Below are 22,132 nucleotides of genomic sequence, written 5' to 3'. Positions count from 1 at the left end.
ATGCGGAGGAGGATGCTGAAGCTGTAGAGCTATCTGAATCCTCACTCGTGCTATCTCCCTCGCTGGAGCTGTAATCTGGAGTTTTTTCTTTTCGTTTTCTTTTACGATTTTTTACGCTTTTTAGTGCGTCTGCCACTTGGGTTTTAATTAAGTCTTTTAATTCAGATGTAAAACTCGGCGTCTCCTCATTAATGGTGTTCCTAATACATGACGCACAGAGTTTTTTAACCCATGAATCTGGCAAATCTGCTGAACAAAGTGGGCACACTTTATGTTTACTTTTCCCTAGGAAACAATAAACCCCTATTAGAATATACACTTTCACGGAGGTCACTTACCCTCCTAATGTGAGGAAGATACCGGTTGTGGCTTTGAGAATGCCTCCTCCACTTGAACCACCGTCTCCCTCCTGGATCCACCAGAGCCTCTGCTGCACTGGGATCCTGAGCTGCTGCGCTGCGTAGGTTTCCGTGACGAATGGCGCTCCTTCGGATTCTTTGTCACAGGGGCCTGTGAAATTTCTTCCACCGACTGCTCTATTCCACTCATGGCGGTAATCACTGAGCAGCGGTATGCCCCTTTCCTTCCGGATATATGCTGACAGAGCGGCGCCAGGTAACTTCCGGTTTACCCAGAGGTACCCTGCGCCGCCCCGGAAGTGACCCCCGCGCCTGCGCAGTAAGACGCTGAACCGCGCGCGCCCATTAGTTACCGGCTCACAGGAGGGACGGAGCTTCCGCAGCCGCTGCTGCTCTCTGCGATCTGCCGCTTGTCGGTGACCGGCGTCACCACCCCCTGTGCGCCTCATGGACCGGCGGAGAAAACCTCCAGGTAGCCGCCGCTACCTATTACCGATCGAGTCCTTGAAAGGGGAAGAGGCAGGCTGTCTTCTCCTCTTCACTGCCTCCCCTCCGCGCATATGCACGAGGCCCGCCGACCCCGGAACGCGCCTTCAGGGAGGAATCCACCTGAGACCGTGGCAGGGCCCCCCGCTGCCTGTACTCGGCCCGATGGTCCCTGGACTCCTGGATGGTGAGCTGTGGGATCCCCGTCGGGGACAGGAAACCGAACTGAGGTGGAGGAGAGGTCCCGCCTTTTTAACCTGTGGGTTTCCTGTCCCTGAGGGCGGATCCCTCTCTCTCGTTAGTGCCGTCATGGGGTAAGAGAAAAAAGGGATATTTAATCCTTAATTTAAAGGCTGTAATAGATAATTCACCTCTGAATATCCCTATTGAGACCGAAATGTCTAAATGCAGTCTAGGCAAATAAATTACAAGAAGATATGCATTTGTCTCATTTGTCCTAGTACTTAATAAAAAAGAGATGGTCTCCGGTGTATAAGAAAGACATAGCTGAACTAGAGCGGGTGCAGAGAAGAGCGACCAAGGTTATTAGAGGACTGGGGGGTCTGCAATACCAAGATAGATTATTACACTTGGGGCTATTTAGTTTGGACAAACGAAGACTAAGGGGTGATCTTATGTTAATGTATAAATATATGAGGGGACAGTATAAAGACCTTTCTGATGATCTTTTTAATCATAGACCTGAAACCGGGACAAGGGGGCATCCTCTGCGTTTGGAGGAAAAAAGGTTTAAGCATAATAACAGACGCGGGTTCTTTACTGTAAGAGCAGTGAGACTATGGAACTCTCTGCCGTACGATGTTGTAATGAGTGATTCATTACTTAAATTTAAGAGGGGACTGGATGCCTTTCTGGAAAAGTATAATGTTACAGGGTATATACACTAGATTCCTTGATAAGGCGTTGATCCAGGGAACTAGTCTGATTGCCGTATGTGGAGTCGGGAAGGAATTTTTTTCCCCAATGTGGAGCTTACTCTTGCCACATGGGTTTTTTTGCCTTCCTCTGGATCAACATGTTAGGGCATGATAGGTTAGGCTATGGGTTGAACTAGATGGACTTATAGTCTTCATTCAACCTTAATAACTATGTAACTATGGATGGAGCTCTGCAATAAACGACTCTTTAGCTATACATTACCCATATACAGAGTCACGATACATGCAATAAACAGTTAAAGTAGCATCTGATTGTGCATAGCATGGTACAATGACCTTGCATTCTTTTGAACTGTAATGAATGGGAAACAGTCGTTGTGGAGATAACCATCCACATAAAGCCACCGGTCAGACTCGATATACATGATCACTGCACTATAGACGATATGAATCAAACATCATTTCAATTATTTACTATATGTTATAGGATTATGTATGAAGCCCTATTCTGGGCAATACATGGTGAATGAGCTGTGGTTTTGCAGAGCCCTATTCTTGACATTATTATGTATTATGATGTTGAACAGTACAATCTTTATAGAGTCTGCCGGTGGCTCCGCTTTTGTGTATTTTTTCATTTTTTTCATTATTTTTGCTTGTTTGTTTTTGTTTTTTTGCCGTTTTGGGCAACGGGTGTATTGGGACACAATTCTAGTTACCATAGGGATTTGCAGGGATATTAGGGCAAGTAGTCGTTGAGTGGGGGCGCCTACCGCTGAAACTTAGGGTGCCAACCTCCGCTGCCAGGCAGGCATCAGCACAGTGGACCCGTAGGGCACAATAGGACACACTATTGAGATATATTATATTTCCTATGGTACTCTATGTATAGTTGCTGCTTTGTCTCCAATTTTGGAATATTTTTTTACTTTATTGATTAAAAGTTATATCTTAGGGATCCTTGTTCTTTTGGTTTTTGTGTCCATTTGGGCCTGCCAGTCAAGGTAGCAGTCCTGTGCAGTTATTTACAGCCATTTCTGTATGTACATGTATACTGAGGGCTCATACTCATTTGCGAGAAAAACGGACGAGTGCAGTTTTTTTCTCAGCTGAAATCGGACTGAGAAAAAAATCGCAGCATGCTGCGATTTGCTGCGTATCTCGGATGAGACTCACCAATGCAAGTCAATGGGTGTGAGAGAAAAAAAAATGCACGGCATATGGACCATCCGTATGCCGTCCGTTATTTACAGATACCTTGCCATTCTGTGGCATAGAACACTGTATATGGTCCTGTAAATGATTGAAGAAATATAGTAGCAGAGAAAAAAAATGCACTACATATGGATGTCATACGGATGCTATGTGAGAAAAATTGCATTGTACTCGCATGGCACTCGTCCATTTTTTTCGGTCCAGATTACGGACCGGTATTTTTCTCGCAAATGGGTATGAGACCTAAAAATTAGATCCAGCTCAACGCCTGTGATCAGAGCTCGGAAAATGCTGTGTCAAAAAAGAAAATGGAAATCCAGCTCCACAAACTGTAAACATACTTAATTCAGGAAAGTGCTTGATGGAGGATAAAACAGTTAGTCAGCAGTACAGCTTGCATGCTATGCGACATCTACACGTTTTCCACTTTCCTCATATCCTGGAAGATTGTCAGATTACATATAACGTCTAAACTTACTGGGGAAAAAAACATGCAATTTCACACCATTCACTGTGCACTATAATTAATGTGTTATCTTTTTTCTCTGGGTCAATCCAGTCATGAGGCTAGCAAACGTTTTTGAGATTCTTTACACATATTTGTGGGATAATGGTTTTTACTAATTTGAAGCATTCCAAAACCTATACCTTGTATGAGGGTTATTTTACCGGTGGACGATTTATTTTTACACATGTTTCAGCACAGACTTGTGGGACGCAATTTTCATAGATTGCTGTAAATGCGGGTCATGGAGATTACACAACCAATGCCATATAAATATACATGGATATCAGTCACTTTGGTTGTATAATCAGCATGACACACATTTACAGAGATCCGTGAGAACTACACCTCGCAGCTCAGCTGAAATTTATGCGCAGATTTAAAGAAAAAAACTTAATGCAAAATTAACGATATATCACTTTTCTCCCTCCTTATAGGTACTACAGCAATAACAAGTTGGTGACTTAACCGGAATAGTGATACATTGATTAACAAAATAACAAACATTCAGTTGGAAAGTTACACTATGATAAGCAACTTCTCTACTCATTGTATTTACTTCCTCAACCTAGACAGACTAAACAATGGCCATTAAGTGCAAACTATGAAGAGAAATTCCCGCTGTGCTTTCCACAGCTTGAGTAATCATTTCTACAATTAGGATTTAAGTAGAAGAATCATAAAGGATACAGATTAACAGTCCACCATTTCACAACCCCTGCCTAATCAGCAGTGTCCCATAGAAAATAAAAATGATGTATCCAACTCCTGTAGTTCACCGTATACAAATAACTATATGCTACTGGTGTCAAATCAAATCTTTCTTTAAGACCGCACGTCTGTCCCAAAAGTAATATAGCGGAGAAAAGTACACCAGAGATAGACGGCATAGAACAAAAGGAGATATCCAAAAGGTAAAAATGGACTGCAAATGTTTTGACATTTTTAATTATTCTTAGCATCATGCTCCGATTTAAAAAAAAAATCTAACAATAACACACATCTTGTTAAAAAAGTGAAGCAACCTCTTTAAGAAGGTATTCACATGCCAAGAATTTGTGACGTATACACCATGAAAAAAAATTAGGGGGCTGCTTGATCAGCTTTTACCGAATTTCCCATAGGCTTAAAAGAGTATTTCCATCTCCAAGATCCTATCTCAATATGTAGTAGTCGTTATAATAATAATATTAGCAAATAGCTCCAATTGTATAATTTTTCATATTCACTATGTTGCTTACCTTATGTACAGGGCATTGCAGTAGCTTAGGTATCCATGGTTACGACCACTCATATAGAGACAATTAGACAGCTCTTTGTGGTTGTAACCATGAATACCTAAGGTACCGCAATTCCCTGAACATAAGGTAAGCGACATAGTGAATGTGAAAAATTATACAATTGGAGCCATTTGCTAATATTATTATTATACCTTCTATTACATATTGAGATCTTAGAGATGAAAATACGCCTTTAAATAGAGAGACTAGAGAGAAGTGCATGAAAATGCAGCTTTCAAAGTTATTGTGCAATAGGTGGCCACTTTGCTTTGCTAAATAGGGCTAGAAGAACTCTATTCTCCCAAAAGATTGGGCATTCCAGAGGTCACACCCCACCTATCAGGCACGAATACGCTATACACGCTTCTGGAGGAAATGTATCTTTACTCTTCAGCATAGTGAAGAGCAATTGAAATCACTTATTTTTTGTTCACTTTCCATCATCTACCTTGTATCCCATTCATCAGAACCAGTGTCATACTTGTAGGTAGGTTGAAACTTTATTTCTCCCTCTGTGAAGCCATCAAAAACTGCTTTGTCGTCCATCTGCTGTTTCAGCTTAAAAAAAAAAAGATTAAACTTGAAATGGTTGGGTGACAGTACTTCTCAACTTAAAAAAAATATATTTTACCCACAGGCTTACAATAGAATAAATACATTTTTTTTCTTTCTACAATTTAGTTCAAGGAAGAAACCTCTCCTTATGCAGTAATTATTACTGCAAAAAACCACACCCGCCCCCCAAAAATAAACAAAAAACAACGCTAAAATCTTGTTTAAATAATGACCGATTTGGGGTCTTTTTCTGGAAACTTAGCGATTACAATAGAAGTTTCTAAATGACTTTCTCAGTGTACTTCCAATAGGGGGTGCTAGAGGCTATTTGCATAGCTAAAGCACCACTCCAGCTTGTTTTCTTTCTTATTTCAGTGTTGGGGGGAACTCATGCAAGTTCCCTACCCCTAGTAATGTACTTACCAACCATCGTCTTCTGGCCGTGATTTGCCATCTTGTGAGTGCAGCTTCTGACTGACCAGAAGTCAAGGCTAACAAGCTCTCATTCTGACTCTCATAGTTACATTGGAAGGTGATCTCCGGCTTGCCGAGCAAACACTGGAGTGATCCAGCAAGTCACAAACTGCAGAAGACGACCAAAGCAGCAAGGAGAACAGCAGCAGATGGCAGCTGGTAAGCTTATTACTAGGGGCATCAAACTTACATTAGTGATATCACTCCAGTGGCCAAAAAAAAAAAAACACAAAACAAAAAAACCCAACTGAAGGTGGTGCTTTAATTTCAGCAAAGGTGAATTGCGTGGCTTATAAATCTCCTTACACCGGCTTGGCTCTCCATAAGGAGAAACGTTTCTCTGTAGCCACCTAGTAATAATAATGCTTTAACCTGATGGCAGGAGAATTCACAAACAACTCAAAGTCATAATTCATACCTGGTCAAAGTTGTAGAGCGTTTTGAAGTCCTTGCATTCAATGAGCTTCTTAACTTTCTCCATGTCAACGTCCTTTAATCTGTAATTTAGATCTCCGAGCCATAACACAACACTGTAAAGCAAGGTGAAATATTTGCAGCATAAGTCCAATAATAAGAATGCACAACTCTCTAAGTATACAACCTAAGGCCACAGCTGAAGCTCTTTCTACCATTGCTGTACCTCCAGGAGCTTAGAACCCCAGCTCTCCTGAGAGCGGCAGAAGCGAGGATGACGCCAAAGCCACCTGCAGTGTCTCCTGGCCTGGTACTGACCATCAGAGGGGACCAACTAGTGTGCTACATCGCCAGAAATACACTTTAGTGTTGGTGCAATACTGCTGCAAAACTTACTACATGCGAACATTTAGATCAGTCCAGATAGAAAACCGTGATCCTTACCCCCTTAACGCTATTTGATGTATAGATCACTCCTGAGAACAATGTCACTTTTGTTCCATAATGTATATATACAGTATGTCATGCTGATTGCAGGGTACACCTTCTGCACCAACGTGATCGGTGTAATCCCTGTCAATAGTGAGAACGACACACAAGGAATCTGACAGTGGCAGAGTGCCCTCTCCATCAGCCCAGCCGCACCCTTGCAGACTGATCGCCGTGTGCTGCTAAGTGGGTAAGACAACCAGGCGCCTGGCGACAACATCTAAGTCTACCATACACTACAGCCTATCTGAGGTGGGGTCTGATAGGATGAGATTACGCACTGCACTACAATAGTAGTGCAGTGTATTACCTATGCAATCAGAGAATTGCATATTCATGTCCCCTAGGGAAAAGACGATTGCAGAATAAAAAATGTTATATCTTTGAATGAATAATAAGTAAAAGACACCCTCCTCAAAATCCCTATATTCTTAAAACAAAATAAGAAATTGTTTGCTTAATATATAAAACCATATAAACATACCTTAAAAGATATAAAATTTGTACCAACACAGTACATTACATCACTATTTATTCTGCACAGTCCAATCACCCCCCTCAAAAAAAAAAAAAAAAAGCAAAAAAAATATGCCAGAACTGCAGGAAGTGCCTAGCATTCTTTATGTACTACACACTTCACCTATTTGGATTATTAAACACTGGCTTAGAAAGATGCACAATCATTTTCAGGGATTTGCTTTGGGGAAGAGGAACACCTAGGATAAAACTGGAAAAGTTGCAGCTGCCTAAAAACCTGGGGGGCATTGGCATTTGGCATTACCACACAACTGGGGATACCTTCTAGCCTCTCAGTTTCAGCATTTTAGAGGGTGGGCTATGGATGGGATCAAAGGGGCATGGGTCCTAGTACTAAAATTTCTGGGTTGGAGTGGAAATCTGATAGATAATCTAGAGACCTGTAAGTTTAAAGTTCAATTCTAGACGTTTTCTGACTCTTACTCTTTTTCATAAAATTTGGTGGTCCTTGAACCCCTTCACGCCGCAGCCCTTTTTCATTTTTGTGCTTTCGTTTTTTGCTCCCCTTCTTTCCAGAGTCATAGCTTTTTTTTAGTTTTCCGTCAATATGGCCATGTGAAGGCTTGTTTTCTGCGGGACGAGTTGTACTTTTCAACGACACCATTGGTTTTTCCATATTGTGTACTAGAAAACGGGAAAAAAATTCCAAATGTGGTGAAATTGCAAAAAAAGTGCAATCTCACACTTGTTTTTTGTTTGGCTTTTTTGTTAGTTTCACTAAATGCTAAAACTGATCTGCCATTGTGATTCATAGACACCAAACATGCTTAGGTTCTTTTTTACCTAAGTGGTGGAAAAAAATCCCCCCCCCCCCCAAAAAAAAAGTGCCATTTTCCGATACCCGTAGCGTCTCCATTTTTCATGATTTGGGGGGTCAGGTGTGGGCTTTATTTTTGCGTGCCGAGCTGACGTTTATAATTACCGTACACCATTTTGGTGCAGATACATTCTTTTGATCACCTGTTATTGCATTTTGTTGTTGTTTCAAATTTTTTCTTGTTACGCCATTTAGCGATCAGGTTAATCCTTTTTTTTATTAATAGATCGGGCGATTCTGAATGAGTCAATACCAAATATGTGTATATTTGACTTTTTATATTGCTTTATTTTGAATGGGGTGTAAGGGGGGTGACAAACTTATTTTATTTTTATTTTTTTTTCATATATTTTTTTTTTAATTTGTTAACTTTTGCCATGCTTCAATAGCCTCTATGGGAGGCTAGAAGCTGGCACAACTCGATCGGCTCAGCTACATAGGAGCGAAGCTCAGATCGCTCCTATGTAGCTGAATTACTGCTTTGCTATGAGCGCCGACCACAGGATGGCGCTCACAGCAAGCCATCATCAACAACCATAGAGGTCTCAAGGAGACCTCTGGTTGTTATGCCGATGCATCGCTGACCCCCGAACACGTGACAGGGGTCAGCGATGCACCCATTTCCGTCCGGAAGCGGTAGTTAAATGCCGCTGTCAGCGTTTGACAGCGGCATTCTACTAGTTAATAGCGGTGGGTTAATCGTGATTCCACCCGCCGCTATTGCGGGCACATGTCAGATGTTCAAAACAGCTGACAATTCAAAAACCTGACCGGCACATCCAAACATAGACTAAGTGTGAACAGGTGCTGAACCTAGAGTCGCCAACTCGTATATAGTTAAGTAAATAAGGCAGCACACTGCAGCGCCAGAACATGCAAACCCGAAATACGAAACCTGAACTGCACTACTGCACCAGAAACATGAAAAACGAGAGCTTTTAGCGCATAAAAATGGCCAACCTTATGTGTACCTGGTAGCCCCCCCACGGCATCTCTCCCATTCCAGGTCCCAAACCTGCCTTACCTCGCTGAGAATAAACGTCTCCATCTGAATGGGTACATGTGAAACCTCTTCCTAGACTAAAATTCTCTCTCTCTTTAGCCTTCTGATCGTGCACTCCGCCTCCTAGCCACAGGTGTTTTAATTACAGCAGGTCCAATACCCCTCCACAGAGAGAGAGAATTTTAGTCTAGGAAGAGGTTTCACATGTACCCATTCAGATGGAGACGGTTATTCTCAGCGAGGTAAGGCAGGTTTGGGACCTGGTATGGGAGAGATGCCGTGGGGGGGCTACCAGGTACACATAAGGTTGGCCATTTTTATGCGCTAAAAGCTCTCGTTTTTCATGTTTCTGGTGCAGTAGTGCAGTTCAGGTTTCGTATTTCGGGTTTGCATGTTCTGGCGCTGCAGTGTGCTGCCTTATTTACTTAACTATATACGAGTTGGCGACTCTAGGTTCAGCACCTGTTCACACTGAGTCTATGTTTGGATGTGCCGGTCAGGTTTTTGAAATGTATTCTTTAGCCTTCTGATCGTGCACTCCGCCTCCTAGCCACAGGTGTTTTAATTACAGCAGGTCCAATACCCCTCCACAGAGAGAGAGAATTTTAGTCTAGGAAGAGGTTTCACATGTACCCATTCAGATGGAGACGGTTATTCTCAGCGAGGTAAGGCAGGTTTGGGACCTGGTATGGGAGAGATGCCGTGGGGGGGCTACCAGGTACACATAAGGTTGGCCATTTTTATGCGCTAAAAGCTCTCGTTTTTCATGTTTCTGGTGCAGTAGTGCAGTTCAGGTTTCGTATTTCGGGTTTGCATGTTCTGGCGCTGCAGTGTGCTGCCTTATTTACTTAACTATATACGAGTTGGCGACTCTAGGTTCAGCACCTGTTCACACTGAGTCTATGTTTGGATGTGCCGGTCAGGTTTTTGAAATGTATTCTTTAGCCTTCTGATCGTGCACTCCGCCTCCTAGCCACAGGTGTTTTAATTACAGCAGGTCCAATACCCCTCCACAGAGAGAGAGAATTTTAGTCTAGGAAGAGGTTTCACATGTACCCATTCAGATGGAGACGTTTATTCTCAGCGAGGTAAGGCAGGTTTGGGACCTGGTATGGGAGAGATGCCGTGGGGGGGCTACCAGGTACACGTAAGGTTGGCCATTTTTATGCGCTTAAAAGCTCTCGTTTTTCATGTTTCTGGTGCAGTAGTGCAGTTCAGGTTTCGTATTTCGGGTTTGCATGTTCTGGCGCTGCAGTGTGCTGCCTTATTTACCTAACTATATACGAGTTGGCGACTCTAGGTTCAGCACCTGTTCACACTTAGTCTATGTTTGGATGTGCCGGTCAGGTTTTTGAAATGTATTCTTTAGCCTTCTGATCGTGCACTCCGCCTCCTAGCCACAGGTGTTTTAATTACAGCAGGTCCAATACCCCTCCACAGAGAGAGAGAATTTTAGTCTAGGAAGAGGTTTCACATGTACCCATTCAGATGGAGACGTTTATTCTCAGCGAGGTAAGGCAGGTTTGGGACCTGGTATGGGAGAGATGCCGTGGGGGGGCTACCAGGTACACATAAGGTTGGCCATTTTTATGAGCTAAAAGCTCTCGTTTTTCAAAACAGCTGACATGTCCAGGCTTTGATGCGGGCTCACCCCGGAGCCCACATCAAAGCAGGGGATCTGACCTCGGACGTACTATCCCGTCCGAGGTCAGAAAGGGGTTAAACTTTTATTTTTTTTTTATTTTTTTTCATATTTTTTAAAACTTTTTTTTTTTTTTTACTTTCACCATGCTTCAATAGCTTCCATAGTAGACTAGAAGCTGGCACAACTCAATTGGCTCTGCTACATAGGGGCGATGCTCAGAACGCTCCTATGTAGCTGAATTACTGCATTGCTATGAGCGCCGACCACAGGGTGGCTCTGTCAGCAATCTGGCATCAACAACCATAGAGTTCTTCAGAAGACCTCTGGCTGTTATGCCTACGCACCGATGACCCTCGATCACATGACAGGGGTCACCGGCGCGCGAATTTCTGGCCCGATGCGCTTGTTAAATGCTGCTGTCAGAGTTTGTCAGTGGCATTTAACTAGTTAATAGCGGCGGGTGGATCGCGATTCCACTCGCCGCTAATGCGGGCACATGTCAGCTGTACAAAACAGCTGACATGTCCCAGCTTTGATGTGGGCTCAGCGCCGGAGCCCAAATCAAAGGGGGAGACACGACATGCGCAGTGGTTGGAATGGATTAATACTATAGATATACTCTTACTATATGGTGGCCCAATTCTAATGCATCAGGAATTTTAGAATATGTATGACAGAACTTGTTCAGTAAACGTAAACGTAGCATATAACAGCCAACGTAGCATATAGCACAGCCCACGTAGCATATAGCACAGCCACGTAGTATAGAACAAAGCCACATATCATATAGCACAGCCACGTAGCATATAACAGCCCAAGTAGTATATAACACAGCCACGTAGTATATAGCACAGCCACGCAGCATATAACACAGCCCATAAAGCATATAGCACAGCCACGTAGTATATAACACAGCCACGTAGCATATAGCACAGCCATGTAGTATATAAGAGCCCGCGTAGCATATAACAGCCCACGTAGCATATAACAGCCCACGTAGTATATAATCATAAAGCCAGAAAGTTGCCATTTGAAATGACTTTAGTTTTGTGCCATGTCTGTGAACTGCTTTTTTTCTACAAAATTAAACAACTGAATGAACATCCTCCAAGGACGGTGATTCCATAATTTTTGCCAGGGGTTGTAGTTACACCAAACAAAATAGTTAAGAACATTTCATGTCTACTTTACATCTGCATCATTTTTTAATCATATTTTTTTTTGTTAGGCAGGTAGAAGGGTTCACAGTTAATCAGCAATTTCTCAGTTTTCCAACAAAATTTACAATACCATTTTTTTAGGGACCACGTCACATTTGAAGTGACTTTTGGGGGCCTATTAGACAGAAAATCCCCAAAAGTCACACCATTCTAAAAACTTCACCCTCAAAACCACATTCAAGAAATGTATTAGCCTTTCAGGTGCTTCACAGGAATTAATTGAATAGTGAAGGAAAAAAATGGACATTTTACTTTATTTTCATAAAAATTATACTTTGGCCCCTATTTTTTTTACTTTCACAAGGGTAACAGGAGAACATGAACCCCAAAATTTGTTGTGCCGTTTCTCCTATGCAGATACTTCATATGTTGGGAAAACTACTGTTTGGGCGCATGGCAGGGCTCAGAAGGGAAGGAGCACAGTTTTATTTTTTGAACGTAAAAATGGCTGGAATCGAAAGCATAAGCCATGTCGCATTTGGAGAGCCCCTGATGTTCCTAAACAGTGGAAACCCCCCTCATGTGACCCTATTTTAGAAAATACATCCCTCAAGAATTTTATCCAGAGGTATAGTGAGGATTTTGAACCCAAAAGATACTACACAGAATATGACAACATTAGGTCGTCATATTGAAGATGTTGTCATTTGTGTTAAGCGCAAGTGCTCGCTACTCCAGTTCGCATCAGGTGCTCGAGCAACATGCTTGAGTCCTGCCCCGCATGTTTTGCGGCTGTTAGATACCCCCCAAAAATGTGGGGACAGCCCATGTATGGCAGGCAATCCCCGTATGTTTTTGGGCGGTCTAAAACCAGCGAAACTTGCAGGGTGGAGACTAAAGCATGTCACTATAGCACCTGTGATACTAGGTGCACACCCAATCCCCCCGATGCAACTAGAGTAGAAAGCACCTGCCATCAACACTAGTCATCACTTTTTTTTAGCTTAACTTTTGATAAAACTCTAACCCCAACCCAACCCTAATGACACAAAATGAAAGAATGAAAACATTACAATAATTTTTTTTTTTTTTTTAATTAATTTGACTAAGGGGATGACCCAGGGGGTAGGGAATGTGACATACTAATAATTGGCTTTTGATCACTGTCATTGGGTCTATCACAGTGATCAAACAGAATCAACAGAAAAAGTCCCTGCTGTTGCTGGCCGGCAGGTCTCGTCTGGCGCATTGAGGCTGTGCCTGACAGTTTTTTTTTTTCAGGAAGAGGAGACAAAGAGCCGGAGGACATCATTTCTCTGACATGTTCTTCACGTCAGAAGAGAGAGGAATAAAAATTTAGCCCGGATAATGTTCTCTAGGGTAACTGAGACCCCGGACAGAGATACTAAATGCAGTAGCAAACGCTATGTGAACGCAGCCTAATTCATTACGATTGGTTCTGACCTCTCAATTCATCAGAACCCCTATAATTCATGTTTCATTTTTTCCAAAATTAGCTGTAGGAAATCAAAACCACAGTAGTGGTAAAGTTGTAAAATGGGACACGTACTCATGCTTGTGAATCGTCAGGGGGAGTGTTGGGTCCACCTCAGGAAACTGCATCCTGGAGCAGATGTCTCTGAAGTCCTGGTTCCTCCTCTCATATTCATCAACGTGAGCAGCCAGATGGGAGTTAACAACGCAAATGTGAGTATTATGGAATCGAAAACGGATCGCCACACCTCCTTTGTTACCCTGCAGAGTGCACATGGAAGAGACACTTTAATCATTAGCTGTAGTCTAGTAAAACAACAAAAACCGTCACTTTTAAGTCAAACTTCATAAAACTGATTTTGGATTGTTACTGAAAATAATGACTAAGAACTGGATTGAGCAACCCCAAGCAATGTAATAGAAGATGTCAGGAGGTCCTAATGTGCACACCCTCCACCAGTCATGAGCTAGCAGCCTTTTTTTTTAAAAAAAGCACTCATTAGACAAAGTAATGAAACATTTATGGTCCATATGAAAATAATTGAAAATAATGTTATTAAATGCTTACATTATAAAAATGTCAATTATAGGTTTGTGTATTAGAGAGGACCTGCTGTCACCAGGTCAAAAGTTGGTGTTTTTTGTTCTTATTGTATTCCCGCTGATCACCTGCTCTGTTTTTACATCAGCCAAATGGTTAAAGAGATATCGGCCTTTTTATTAGGTGGTAATTTCTACGGCCTTTACCAAGGTGGTATTGCTCACAGGATTCTCTGAGGGCATGTCTTTAAGCAACTCTAAATTACGGTATTACTCTATGAGCCAGACACCCTTGAAAGGACCTAATTAGTGTTAAAAGAAAAGGCCCAGGACTATATGCAGCATTTCAAAAACACACAGAAAAAAACTGAATACCCAGGAAAGAAAATAAGATCAAATACTGGCCACTTCTAAACAGGTAACTGGTCCACTTTAAAGAGCACACACAGCAATTCTTATATTATACCAATACCAGTCACAAGATGAGAGAATCCCAGCTCTATAATATGATCACTTATGTTGCCCAATCAAACAAATACTTTCCTTGCACTATAAACTCACCACAGATACAAGTGTCTCAAGGTTCAAAATGCATCATCATTAAAAAAAAATGTTTATACCCCTTTCTGGTTCTAAATTTCGCTATAATACTAAAATAATAATCTTTATGTATGTATATATATATATATATATATATATATATATATATATATATATATATATATATATATATATCTACTATATAAAGCTGAATGTGTGTATGTGTGTGTGTATGTATGTCCGGGATTGGCATCTGCACCGTCGCAGCTACAGCCACAAAATTTTGCACAGTCACACGTCTGGACCCCGAGAGCGTCATAGGCTATGTTGTGAGGTGAAATTTTAACCCCGCGCTTTCCAATTCACCAAACAATTTTGCCCCTATCTACATAATGGGAAAAAATGAAAGGAAAAGTGTAGGAGGCAAATTGACAGCTGCCAGATGTGAACAAGGGGGACTTAAAGAATGAGAGCGATGGCGCCAAAGAGTATATACCGTACAGTTGCTAAGGTGGGGCCCCGACATGGGATACTCACCACACACGGGGATATGAACAGACACAAAATGCGCCACACACTACCACGTGCTTGAACACATATTACCCTCAGCACACATTTCACCACAAATACACCAACCTCGCCACATAAAAGTCGCCGCTCAAAAATCGCCACGCGCATACTATATACAGGAGGAGATGACACACAGGTATATACTATATACAGGGGAGATGACACACAGGTATATACTATATACAGGAGGAGATGACATACAGGTATATACTATATATAGAAGGAGATGACATACAGGTATATACTATATATAGAAGATGACATACAGGTATATACTATATACAGGGGAGATGACACACAGCAGGTATATTATATATACAGGGGAGATGACATACAGGTATATACTATATACAGGAGATGACATACAGGTGTATACTATATATAAGGGAGATGACAAACATGTATATACTGAGGTGAAAATGAAAAGGTGTGAGTGCAAAATGAGAGGAGTGAGGGAAAATAGTGGAGTGATCGGAAAATGACAGATGTGAGGTCGAAATGACAAGTGTTAGTGGGGAATGAGAGGAGTGAGGGAGAAAATGAGAGGTGTAAGGGAGAAAATGAGAGATATGAGGGGGAAAATGAAAGATGTGATTGGGAAAATGAGAGGCGTGATGGGAAAATAAGAGAAGTGAGGTGCTATAACTAACCACAGATATTTACTATGCCCAGGCAACGCCGGGCTCTTCAGCTAGTATATATATATATATATATATATATATATATATATATATATATATATATATATATATATATATATATATATAATATAACGCTGGGAGCGTCACTCTGTCCGAAGCCTTTATAGACTGCGCAGGCGCAAGCGCCGGCGCAGTCTGGCCCCCACAGAGTAACGCTCCCAGGAGATCGCGGTATGCGTAAGCACTGAACGCATACCGCGATCTCCACCGGAGAGTCAGGGACCGCCAGGAGGATAAGTATATTCACCTTTCCCCGTTCCAGCGCTGCGTGCGGCTCCGTCTCCCAGCTCCTCTGCTGTGACAGTTCAGAGGGCGCGATGACGCGCTTAATGCGCGCCGGCGCCGCCCTCTGACCAGTCACAGGCAGAGGAGCCGGAGTGTGTCTTCAAGAAAATGGCGCCGGAAAGCGCGGACTGCGCAGGCGCCGATTCCTGCTGCCGGAATCGGCGCCTGCGCAGTCCGCGCTTTCCGGCGCCATTTTCTTGAAGACACACTCCGGCTCCACTGCAGGTGTGTCTTCAAGAAAATGGCGCCGGAAAGCGTGGACTGCGCAGGCGCCGATTCCTGCTGCCGGAATCGGCGCCTGCGCATTCCGCACTTTCCGGCGACATTTTCTTGAAGACACTCCGGCTCCACTGCAGGTGTGTCTTCAAGAAAATGGCGCCGGAAAGCGCGGACTGCGCAGGCGCCGATTCCGGCAGCAGGAGGACGAAGATAATGGGCGGAAAGGAATGGCGTAAGTAACAAATTGCTGTGGCATGAAGCTGTGACACTTCATGCCACAGCAATTTGTTATTTACGCCACCTGATTCCTTTCCGCCTCCATTTTCTTGGTCCTGCTGCCGGAATCGGCGCCTGCGCAGTCCGCGCTTTCCGGCGCCATTTTCTTGAAGACACACTGCCGGCGCCTTTTTCTTGAAGACACACTGCAGGTGTGTCTTCAAGAAAATGGCGCCGGAAAGCGCGGACTGCGCAGGCGCCGATTCCGCCAGCAGGAGGACCAAGAAAATGGCGGCGGAAAGGAATCAGGTGGCGCAAGTAACAAATTGCTGTGGCATGAGGCTGTGGCACTTCATGCCACAGCTATTTGTTACTTACGCCACCGGATGCGGGGCATATACTATGGAGCATCTTATGGAGCAGCGTATGGGGCATATGGATGGGAGCAGCAAATTAAAGAACGGGGGTGCAGGATGGCAGCAGCACATGACAGAACGGGGGCGCAGGATGGGAGCAGCAAATGACAGAACGGGGGCGCAGGATGGGAGCAGCACATGATAGAACGGGGGCGCAGGATGGGAGCAGCACATGACAGAACGGGGGCGCAGGATGGGAGCAGCACATGACAGAACGGGGGCGCAGGATGGGAGCAGCACATGACAGGATGGGAGCAGCAAATGACAGAATGGAGGCGCAGGATGGGAGCAGCACATGACAGAACGGGGGTGCAGGATGGGAGCAGCACATGACAGATCGGGGGCGCAGGATGGGAGCAGCACATGACAGGATGGGGATGCAGCATGGAGCAGCACATGACAGAATGGGGGAGCAGGATGGAGCAGCACATGACAGGATGGGGACGCAGGATGGAGCAGCACATGACAGGATGGGGACGCAGGATGGAGCAGCACATGACAGGATGGGGACGCAGGATGGAGCAGCACATGACAGGATGGGGACGCAGGATGGAGCAGCACATACCAGGATGGAGACCATATACCAATATAAATGCTCGCCACCCGGGCGTAGAATGGGTTCAATAGCTAGTATATATATATATATATATATATATATATATATATATATATATATATATATATATGTATGTTACATTGTAAATGAACTTTATAATAAAGGTAATATTCAGTTTATATCAGAAATGATTTTGGATTTACTACTACTTAGGTGGAGACCAGATAGATTTTTTTTTTCATCTGTGCATCTCATGGACAATCCCTCTGAATCCATTAGCCAAGGTGATTCTGCTTATTTATATAAACTCACCATCCTTCCCATGATTCCTGTGCCCACAGTCTCGGCTTCCACCTCCGAAACGTGATTTGCCAGATCCTTCTTCACATACAGCAGCAACATTATCCCCACAAGTCGGATCAACTTAATCTATAGACACAATAAGGAGTAGAAATGGCATTGCTGGTGAATTATGCACTTCTCATAGTCAGTGAGACATGGCAAATCACTAAAGGGAGAGGTCTTCGAACTGTTCTAAGATTCCTTAATACTGGAGTGCTGATAAATTATACAACATACCAATTATCCGTATGGCCATGACCAGGACACGATTTGAAGCAATCCTAAAATGTTTGTATTGTAGTGATAATGTGCAGTGTCCTCCCCAAGATGATTCTAACTTTGATTGTCTATATAATATTCAACCAGTAGTTGTCCACTTCAGCAGAACATTTGCTGAGGTATACAAACCCTAAAGGGACATCTGTATAGATGAATCTCTAATTCATTTCAAAGGGAGGCCAAGATCCTGACAATACAGGGCAAGATACAAAATAAAAATAAATAAGCTGTGCAAAAGTACCTCAGGATGCACCCTCAGATTTAGGGTTTATGAAGACAGGGACATCCAAACTGACCCTTCTGCCCTGGGAGCAAAGGGAAAAATTGAGGGGGAAATGGTACACCCACTGCTGGATAACTTCTACACCAGCAGCATCCCACTCTGCAAGACCCTCTCTGTTAGAGGTACAGTTGTATGCGGCACCGTGCAAAGAAATCAGAGTTTTCCCTAAGCCGCTAATTGGGCAAGTGCTGAGAAAGTGAGAGAAGAGAGCACAATGTAGCGACAACGTGATAGTGGTCAAGTATAAGGACAAGAGGGATGTCCTTATCTTGACCACAATACACAGTGACAACAATTCCCTTGTCACCGTACGAGGCACCACAACACAAGTCCCAAAGCCACATTGTATCCTGGATTATAATAAGTACATGGAGGTGTAGATCTCTCAATTCATGCAGTGCATGCGAAAACAGTATGGTACAAAAAGTTGGCCGTGCAGATGGCACTGCACAATGCGTTTGTGCTTTTTCGACATGTAGGCAATTTGGGATGCTTCCTTCAGTTTCAAAATGGTAGTTATCACGGCCCTAATTTTTATCAGCCAAGAAGGGGAGGCCCCCTGTACTTCTGAAGCCAAAAGTAGCCGTTTTGTTCCAGGGCAACATTTTCCCAGTGATGTTCCCCAAACTGCAAAAATAAAACACCACAAAAAAGGTGCAGAGTTTGCTCCAAAAGGGGAATATGAAATGACACAATTTACCGTTGTTAGACCTGGCCTTTGCATTAAGAATTGCTTCAAAGCGCACCACACATCCATGAATCTTTAACATTTGGTTTTACCATATTAAGACAACACCATTTAATAGCCTGGTGTACTCCGCACATCTTACACATATCATTACATCATAAACTCAAACATCAGTAAAACCGCAAGCATTATTATAATTATGCACCTAGATAAATTCCTTGAGGGTGCAGTTTCCAAGATGGGATCACTTGTGGGGGGGGGGGGTGTTTCTGCTGTTTTGGCACATCAAGGGGTCTGCAAATGCATCATGGAGACAGCAAACCATTACAAAACTTCGCTCCTTCCTTTCGAGCCTTGCAGTGCGCACAAACAGTAGTTTTCCACATTTGGAGTATCTGTATACTTACCAGAAATTGAACACAAAACTTTAGGGTCCATTTTCTCGTTACCATTGTGAAAATGAAAAATTTGTGACTAAAGCAACATTTTTGAGGGAAAATTTTTTTTTTTGATTTTCACGGCTCAACATTTTCAAACTTTGAAATTCTGTGAAGTACCTGCAGGTTCAAGGTGCTCAACACACCTCTGGATAAATTAATTGAGGGGTGTAGTTTTTAAAAAGGGGGTAATTAATGGGGGATTTGAATTTTTTAGGCACATCAGGGGCTCTCCAAACATCACATGGCGTCCACTAATTATTCCAGCCAATTTTGCTTTCCAAGAGTCAAATGGTGCCACTTCCCTTTAAAGTCCTGCAGTGCTCCCAAACAGTGATTTTCCACCACATATGGTGGGGGAGGGGGGGAATTGGTGTACTTAGGGAAAAATGGACCCCAAAATTTGTTGTGAAATTTCTCATGTTACCCTTGTGAAAATTAAAACTTTGGGGCTGAAGCAACATTTTTTGTGGGAAAAATTAAAATGTAATTTTTTTCCCTCCAAATTGCTTTAACCCCTTTCACTTGATCGGGGGTCAGCGATGCATCGGCATGACAACCAGAGGACTATTGAAGACCTCTATGGTTGTTGATGCCGGATTGCTGTGAGCGCCACCCTGTGGTCGACGCTCATAGCAATGCAGCAATTCTACTACATAGGAGCGATCTACGCAATGTAGTAAGAGGTGGTCAAAATGTTGTATCTACCAAAAAATGGTATAAATAAAAACATCCAGTCAGGGCGCAATAAACAAGCCCTCACATAGCTCCATCTCCTGGAATTTTAAACCACTATGACTCTCAGAAAATGGCAACCCAAGCATTTGTTTTTTTGTTTATTTACAACTTTATGATTTTTTTTTCACTTATATAGAACAAAAACTATGCATATTCGTACTGACCTGGAGAATTATATTGTCAGGTCATTTTTGCCATAAAAAAAAACTCTAAAAACAAAAATGGTGGAATTGCGCTTTTTCCACTATTTTGCCATACTTGGAATTTTTCCCGCTTTCCAGTATATAACATGATAAAATGGATGGTGTCATTCAAAAGTACAACTAGTCGCAAAAAGAAAGCCTTCAAAATGCTATGCTGACAGGAAAATAAGTTATGGCTCTTGGAATAAAGGGAAGAAAAAACAAAATGCAAAAAGAGAAAAATTGCTGGGTCAGGAAGGGGAGTAAAAAAAAAAATCTATAGAAATTTCATAAATTAAATTAAAAATTACCGGTAGAATCAAATTGATGTCACAGTGAACAGAGGAGATAAATAATAAAAACAAATGCCAGAGTTCAAATATGGTAATTCAAAATACAAAAAAAAGTTACAAAAAACTACTGTAGGTACATCTTACATTCCCCAAAGCAATATCAATGAAAACGTGAGCCCATCCTGCAAAACATAAGCCTCTTGGAATGGAAAAATAAAAAGCTATCTCTCAGAATATGGTAACAAAAACATGTGTTGTAAAAGTAGTAACAAATAAGAAAAACAATCCCAATGATTATCACAATGGGTTCACACTACGTTAGTGCAGTCCGTTCAACACATCCGTTAAACGGACTGCACTAACGCAAGTGCCGACGCTTGCACAGCGCTAGCGCAGATGGAGCATCCGCTAGCCCCATCTGCGCTAGCAGTGCGCTAGCAGTGACGGACCCAGAAATGCTGCAGCCCACGTCTCGGGTCCGTCACTCAATGACGGCACATCGCTAGCGCACGCCCATTGTGGGCGTGTGCTAGCGATGCGTCCGCCAGCGATGCGTCCGCCATTGAAACTAATGGCGGCGTTAACGGACTACATTACACCGCATTATGCTGCGGTGTAATGTAGTCCATTAAATGGGTCACACTAACGCAGTGTGAACCCTTACTGTTACCACATCTATCATGCTATCTCAGAGCCTCAGCAACTGGTTACATTGCTATGTACATCGCCAAACGCACCCCTTCATTCATGAGCCCTGTCATTTGTCTAGGCGGAACGTAGGGCCACATTTAGGGTGATTATAAAACCAGGAAACACAGTATAATAATTAGGAAACTTTGTGTCGGAATACTCTAAGTATTTTTGCCAGTTTTCTGGCATAAAATACCTTGAAATGTGGCTATAAAGTTGCGCAACTCGAAATTGCAAATAAATGTTGTGATATTTGGCATTTTAACGCCAGTCCCGGACAGCTACACCTACAGAGCTTGGGGAGGATGGGGCAAGGAAAGGTCCACCTGGCAACTTCATCAAAATTTACGCCACTTGGTGGCACAAATTATGTCCGAAATGTACTACCATCCCTGACCGTAGTAACATTTCTAGTGGAGACACATAGCAGTTTTAACATGCACATAATGCATTACGAAGTGTGCACCCCTTAATGAATTAGTTGCATCTTACTCCAGTGGTGTCCTATTTAAGAGTGGCAAGCAAAGTGCCAGTCTAAATAAATTGGGCTTTGTGCTTTTACAGTGGTACAAGCTGGGCATAATAGATAAGCACTGAAATGACAAAACTCAAAAAAATATGTAGGGTCTAAGTACTGTACCTATCACGCCCCTATATGAATTTGATTGAGGGTATAGTTGACAAAATAGAATCACCCTGTACTGGTACCTCAGGGGCTCTGAAAATACGACATGGCACCAACCAATTATTCCTGTAACATCTGAGCTCCAAAAGCCAGTGGCGTTCCTTCCCTTTCGAGCTCTGCTGTGTGCCCAAATAGCAGTT

The 22,132-nt window shown here is 42.8% G+C and overlaps 1 protein-coding gene across 7 annotated transcripts in view; it reads right to left on the bottom strand.

Moving 5' to 3' along the window:
- Positions 1-22,132, bottom strand: part of INPP5B (inositol polyphosphate-5-phosphatase B) — a 299,917-nt gene that overhangs the window by 88,131 nt on the left and 189,654 nt on the right. For 5 of the 7 annotated variants that reach the window (XM_069757108.1, XM_069757101.1, XM_069757103.1 and 2 more), the window contains 4 exons: positions 17,688-17,804; positions 13,409-13,593; positions 6,192-6,303; positions 5,193-5,302 (listed from right to left, as the gene is read on the bottom strand). In XM_069757108.1, coding sequence (XP_069613209.1) covers positions 5,193-5,302; positions 6,192-6,303; positions 13,409-13,593; positions 17,688-17,804 — 524 coding nt within the window. The remainder of the gene's footprint in view (positions 1-5,192; positions 5,303-6,191; positions 6,304-13,408; positions 13,594-17,687; positions 17,805-22,132) is intronic. The other 2 variants (XM_069757102.1, XM_069757106.1) reach the window with 1 other exon arrangement.

Source organism: Ranitomeya imitator, chromosome 3 (assembly GCF_032444005.1).
Source record: "Ranitomeya imitator isolate aRanImi1 chromosome 3, aRanImi1.pri, whole genome shotgun sequence".
Lineage (NCBI taxonomy): Eukaryota > Metazoa > Chordata > Amphibia > Anura > Dendrobatidae > Ranitomeya > Ranitomeya imitator.
Note: the sequence above shows the minus strand (reverse complement) of the source record. Positions and strands in the feature narration are given on the sequence as shown.